Here is a 6,979-nt window from a genome sequence, read left to right as displayed (position 1 = left end):
GTAACTCCATCCATCCAAAAATACAAAACGTGTACAGGCTCAGTGAGTAATTTGGCCGTAGAGATCAGCCGCCACAGACAGATTTGGCTTCCCAAAGAGGAAAGGCTATCATCGGAGTGTCGACCAAGAGACGGCGAGGCAGAATAAAATCCCACAGATTTGCCAAAATTTCTTAAATCTTCCTGATGATAAGAAAATTCCCATTCTCGTAGGAAGGGAGATGCATGACTCTGGCAGCACAAAACATTTCTGACTGCCATAGCCTGAGAGACAATAAAAAAACGCATTCATTTATTTTATAGTTAGTTTACAGTACACTTTCAAAATACTATTATTACTATTTTATTTTATTTTACTTGAATCTCTAGTTGTATTAATTATCGTTTACGCATTACGTGTGCAGTTACACTACTTGTTTTTGTATGTTTCTTGTTTGCTTTGGCAATATTTATGTGCAATATTTATGAGAGAGAGAGAGAGAGAGGGAGAGAGAGAGATTGTCCCCAGCCCGACAGACCCCGCGTCACGTGACATTTAAGTATTAATTGATTTCGGCGCTAGCCCTGCGGACTTAACTGCGGCACGGCAGCCAGGGGGATCAGAGAAAGAGAGAGTGGGAGGACAGGTAGAGAAAGAAAGCTAAATTCAAGTCCACACTCATTTCAATAAACCGCACCATTGGCATCAAAACATCAAGACGACCTAATTGGACGAAACGAAGAACTTTGCTCACATCAATATTTCCCCCCCGTTCTAATCACTTAGCCCGGTTGGTTTTTGTATGAGGTCCAGTATGATGACCCACGTAGAGACAACGGTGGTGCACTACAACAATGGATACGAACAGGAGGAGTACATGCTACAAGAAGACGAGTGGGACCGGGATCTCCTTTTGGACCCGGCTTGGGAGAAGCAACAACGAAAGGTATGATTAATATAATATTACAGTATATTACAATTACAGTACCTACTACACATTCCATAGCACTTCTGTTCGCTTTATAGTAGCCTGCTGATGCAGTCTTATAAAAAGTATAGCCTATATTTGCAATTAGTTCTTAAAAAATAGAATAAATAAATAATAATAAAAATATATATATATATATTAGATGTGTTCTCTGAAGCCGTTTTGCTCGGCAAAATATAAGTGCATTGGGATATAATTTAATTTGGTTCAATATGCATTATTTTGCGCTTTGCCCACTGCACACGCCCCCTTTGACTTCACCGCCCACCAGTCGCACCGTTTCGTTGTTTTGCCTATTCGCCCTCAACCGCGATGAAACTATGTAGTCTGTTTGAAAAAGTGGTGGTTCTACTAGTGGGCAAAAGTTCCTGGCCCCAGACGACATTAATATTCTGTGACGGGATGCGATGGGTACCAGCTAACATTAGCTCTCAGTCACGATCGGCTCTCGAGAGTTGCCGTTCCTTTGATACGCGGGGAATGAGAACTGTCGACAGATGCTAGTAACACATGATGACGTCCTCAGGATTAGAATGGAGCTATACCTAATTTTAACTGCAGACCTAGAGGGCATTATAGTTGGCTAATCCCCTGTCCTTGGTTTGGAATTAATGTGTTTATATTAAGTACACAAAAGAGCACAGGGCATATCATCACGACTATATATTTCAACATAATGTCCTTCTATGAACAATAAATAATAGCCCAAACACAGGTAATGTTCTCAAAAGTAGCGTATATCCTATGCAAGATTTTGCCTGTTTTTCACTGGTAGCAGTTTTGTTCTACTTGTCAGTGCCGGCCCAAGCCTTTGAAGGACCCTGACCCAAATGTATGACATATCACTGATATACTGAAAAGTGGAAGAGTGCTTTGTGTATTTTCAAACCTGTCGAAGCATTCACTGAAACATTGCCTGACTGCTTTTTAGCATACAGAACTCTCCCCCCCCATTTTTCACTTTTAAAGAATTTTGTTTGTCTGGTTGCTTTACTTAATTATTTTGGAAATGTTTTTAAGGATTGCAACAACAACAACAACAACAACAACAACAAGTCAAATGTGAATATTACTATATGTTGCTAATCCTTTTTCCAGAGATCCTGTATCTCTGTGTGGATGAAGCCTATCAAGATTCTGTTTCAGTTCTGTAAAATGTCACAGGCAAAATGGTTACGATCTTAATTTTTCTCGATGAAACAATATGATCTTTAAAAATTCAACATTTTTGTTCAGTGTTGCTGCAGTCACAGTTTCCACCTTTGATAGAACAGCACTACACTGTTCCCTTTCCCTTGCAACTTCTTGGCCTCTGTAATCCAATTACCAAATTAGCACACAGAGGAAAGGGCAGTGCCCTCCTTATGCCTCTTTAAGTCCCAAAAAGCTACTGGACGTGATAGCATCAGAAATGAACATGTCATAGCAGAGACAGCACTTTCTTAGTAAACAGTAAGCTTCTGTTTGTATTTGTAATTGTAATTTGCTTATATATTTGGGTCATGGACAGTTGTAGAGAGGCCGCTTTTGCTTTTATGGACCAGCATTTCAATGTCATACCTTCTTTCTCAAATTAAATTTGGCCTTTGTGGCAAAACCTTCAATATCCTTAATTCAGAATCTCCTCCCCCCAGCTGACTTACTGTGGTGGGTGCCATTAGCCCCCTGTCTTGCGCTGTAAGAACTTAAGAATCTTAGGGGCATTTTGTGACCTCCTGTCCCTCCTAGCCACTGACATATTGACCTTCACCTGATATAACCTTGTATTTCTGCATCACTGTCTGTGAGGACTCGGACTGAACTCCACGTAACAGACCGATGTGACCAAAAACAGGAGAAGAAATTACTGTTGGACAGCAGAACTAATAAATATTCACTCATGAGCAGCTGACCTTAACCTCAGAGGAAGAGAGGAGGTAGTCTCCTGTTTCAGTGTGCTTTCAACTCGCATATTGGAGAAATAATGGCATTGTATTCGTAATACTTTGTCAGTATTTAATTAAAAAAATTATAAGGTAGGAAAAGAGGGTGCCAAACAGAATTTTATTTAGAGTGTACGTATTAAACATTCTCTGACAGCTAAGGGTGTAACATGACATCTTAAGGTTTCATCTGTCACCCATAATAGGCTGATAAAGCACGTCCCTGTTGGTTTTATGCCCATCTTAGGTTGCACAGTGCAATTTTATAGAGAAGAGAGGGATATTCTGTTGTTATAGCCTTGGTAAACTTTCTTTTCCCTCATTGTATTCTGAAACCTACCAGGCAAAGCTAAATTTAAACCATTATATCACTTGTAATGTGAACCCTTGGCTGCATTAGTAAGCTTTCAACTTGCTCCAGTAAACCGCTGTGATACCATGGACTTTGAGCACGGCCTCATAAAGAGTTCACTTTATTCCTGTGGTCATTTTCTGGCAACCCAAAAAAGGGCAATTGCAGAGCATTTAAATGCCTGCCACGATGAATTTGTTCAGGATTATGTACATTGGAAACAGTACCGGTGACAGCGACCACTCTTGGTTTAACACCAGTGTCATGTTTTTACATAGAGCTTTTGACAAGACTGTCCACAGTCCTTTATGCAAATAGGATCCATTGTGGAGAAGTGTACTGTATGTGACTTTTTTAATGGGAGCATATTTCACAAGGAGTTAATTAGGAAGATCAGGGAAATGTTATTATACCAACTACTGCACAATTTGTAAGCTTTAATAAATAAACAAACACAGTTGAGTAGTAAGTGTTTTATATATAACAAGCTACAGACTAATGATTTTCATGCTTATCTATGTAAAATCTAGGATTCTGGACTACCCAAAGCCTGGGTGTGCATTAACACCTGAAATGGAACACCTTAAGGTGCACCCTGTTGTGACTGAGTGTGTCTGATACAGTAGAGTCACTGTATTGGGGGCAGGTCCATCTGCTTGTCTGCTTTGCAGGCCTAATTTCTGAAGTGTCTACTGAAGGGGGAAGCAGTCCCCCAAGGTCTCCTCTTAAAAAGTATAATTGCTGCTATGTACAATTATTATGAGTGATAGTCCTCATATAGATTATAACAAATTAATTATAAAATTAAAAAAATTTAAGTAAAAAATTTAATGAGCAGCAAACCACATTTTCAAAACAGCCCACAGTGGTCACCCTCAACAAAAACATTGAGCTTTGTTTACGGTCACCCAATGAGGTCAAACCTGCTGGGAATTTTTCTGTTTGGCGTGCGTCCGAATGCTTACACGTGGAGAGCAAGCTGAAGAATTTTGTCCGGGGACTCTCAGAGGCCGTTTAGCTGTCGGCTGGAGTTTTGTTTACAGGCCTAAGCTGGTTGAAGTGGCCTTTGACACGTGGCCACTTGACATGGAAGCAGATAGCAGGGCAGCTCCCCTCATAAAAGCTCACTGATATAAATAGTTTACAAGCCAGTGCCGTTAAACTTAATGTTTACCCCTTTATCTGTCTATATATCAACAGTCACATTGTGTTGACCCATCACTGTGCGTTCATTTTTGAAAGACAAAGATGAACCATATTCTCATTGACCACACATTTGTTAGGTGTGCCTCATTCAGAAAGTCGTACATGTGACCATCGACATATTGTTGCCGTCACGCAACAACAACATCAACAAAATATTGTGTAAAAATGCAATACCCTTTTTATACAACACAACCAAGTAATATTTAGCAAGAAATTATACTTTTTATCACTGCAATTGTATACACTTAAAAAAGCTTCCTTAAAAGCATATATTGGGTTATTATAGCAATAAATAAGACTTATAGTTATAGTGTAGACAAGAGTCCTCTTTTCCAGTAACTGACCATAGTTAGCTGCACTGTGAAAATGTGTAGATGCTGATAGGTGTCATATTTTATCACCTCTCATTTTGCTGTAGGGAAAGGCATCTCATCAATAGTGACTAGAGAAGAAGATTTGTCTTTTAGACTGCTGTAATTTTGCTGCGTTGCTGTACTAGTGGTTGTGAGTGAGTGAAGCACTTGATGTACATTGAATGGGTGACCTGTTTGTACTAACCCACAAACAGGAAGTGAACACATTATTGAGCTAGGATGAGGATGAGTCTAGGACACTTGTGGGCCAGCCATCCATCGGGTGCTATGGCACAGTCAGGCTTTAAGCAGAGTGGAGTATACTCTGAGGAGAATATATTGACATGCTAAGTTGAGTGGTACTAAAGACTTCATTTTGTTTCCCCTCAGAAGTAATTGAATTCCACTTAACAATGTTTGGTCATTTATTGGGAAAAGAGCATAGAAGCTTCCAATTGATTGCATTTTGAAAGGACATCTAAAGTAGTTCAAGGACAAAATGAAATCCAGGGAATATATGCGGTTGTTCATACCATGCATGTAATACACACATTAAATTATCTCCAGTGATAATTGCATGAGAGAGGGCTAAGACATTTTAAGAAGGTATTCTGGTTTGGCACTCTGCCACACATATATACTCATTCATCAATCATGAGGCAGGAGGTACTGACGCATGCAATCGTCTGATCTCATATGGAAACGCTGAGGGAAGTTTTGTCCTGGGTTATCTTTGGTTATTTCTGAGTACTGAGGAGCTATTTCCTGCTGTTTCCTGTGTGTGTGCTTGTGTGTGTGTGGCGTGAGTGTGGTGGGGTTGGGGAGGGGGGGTCACAGTGTCCTATCAAAGCTTTGGTTTTGGTTGGTGAAATACAATACAGTTTGAGATGGCGTCCAGGTGCTGTCGAGCTGGCTGTAGATTGACACGACCTGTTTCCCGAGGCATGTGTGTCAGTGCCTCTGCATTTCTCCGACAGCGAGGATTTCAGCGCCCTGTTTGATTTATGAGTCTAACGGGGGTCCTCTTGGAGTCGGTGATGGAACAAATGTTCTTGGCTTTGATGTGATGCATGCTGTGCGTTTGTTATGGGCAGCGACAATAAATCCAAAGCTTGTTGAAGAGAAATCCAGCTTCAGAAAAACATTTATGAGTCATTCTATGCTGTTTGTGGAAAAAAAAAAAACACGCATAGGATGGTTTGAAATAAAAAATTGAAGCTTGGAGAAAGTGCTTCAGTCTTTTCAAAATCAGCTTTGTCTTATAATGCCGTAATTATGGGTTTTTGTTTAGTACATCCATTCAAATGCTTTCCCTGGGGTCCATTTTTACATATTCTAGCCTTTTTCCCTAGCAAATTTGTATATCCACCCCAAATTTGATTTAAATGCTAATGAACAATATGTAGTATATTTTAACCAACAGCCCAGGGTTCCTCTGTGGATATCATATGTGGAAATACAGTTCTTACTATTTGCATCAGGGAACATAGCCCAGTTCTATTTCCTTAGTGGCTGTTTTAATTCAGCATTCAGTAAACTGAAGATGGTAAGGTGAAAACAGATTTCTAATGGTGACAGTGTGCAACACCTACAGTACACCTGTGAGGCTCACGGTCATGTCTCACAGAAGGGCTTTCTCTCGTAGACGTTTACTGCTTGGTGCAACTCCCACCTGCGTAAGGCTGGAACACAGATCGAGAACATCGAGGATGACTTCAGGAATGGCCTAAAACTCATGCTCCTGCTGGAAGTCATTTCAGGTACAGCACACACATTAACTGAGATTCAATCAACATTAAATTTGACATAATTCAAAGCAATATTTTTTTCATCACAAACACCTTTTGGCAAATGTAGTGAAAACTAACTCATTGTGTGAGTCTAACTGAGTGTGCAGAAAGTTTTTTAACACTTGCAATTATGTTCACTGAATATAAGCCATTGTTTTTGTATTCAGATAATTATTTATTCATTCTGACTGGTCAAATAATATTTTGCTTTTGGTTATTTCTGGCATTCAGCATACAATAGAAGGTTTGATTAAAAGGAGGGAGTAAAATAATATAATGACACACACAACCAAAGCTGTGTTGAGTATGAATTTATAGGAAATAAGCAATATCCACACAAATACTTATGCGTTCTAGAATGGTTTGTAATGATTTGCATTTTTATTTTT

General features: G+C 39.6%; 1 protein-coding gene across 7 annotated transcripts in view; it reads left to right on the top strand.

Annotated features, from left to right (window-relative positions):
- Positions 1-6,979, top strand: part of LOC135247289 (alpha-actinin-2) — a 29,228-nt gene that overhangs the window by 1,846 nt on the left and 20,403 nt on the right. For 6 of the 7 annotated variants that reach the window (XM_064320606.1, XM_064320611.1, XM_064320592.1 and 3 more), the window contains exons 1-2: positions 562-925; positions 6,446-6,560. In XM_064320606.1, the coding sequence (XP_064176676.1) occupies positions 782-925; positions 6,446-6,560 (259 nt within the window). In that variant the 5' untranslated portion in view covers positions 562-781. Of the gene's footprint in view, positions 1-561; positions 926-6,445; positions 6,561-6,979 lie in introns of those variants that run through there. The other variant, XM_064320625.1, reaches the window with a different exon arrangement.

This window comes from Anguilla rostrata, chromosome 2, assembly GCF_018555375.3.
Source record: "Anguilla rostrata isolate EN2019 chromosome 2, ASM1855537v3, whole genome shotgun sequence".
Taxonomy (NCBI): Eukaryota; Metazoa; Chordata; class Actinopteri; order Anguilliformes; family Anguillidae; genus Anguilla; species Anguilla rostrata.
Note: the sequence above shows the minus strand (reverse complement) of the source record. Positions and strands in the feature narration are given on the sequence as shown.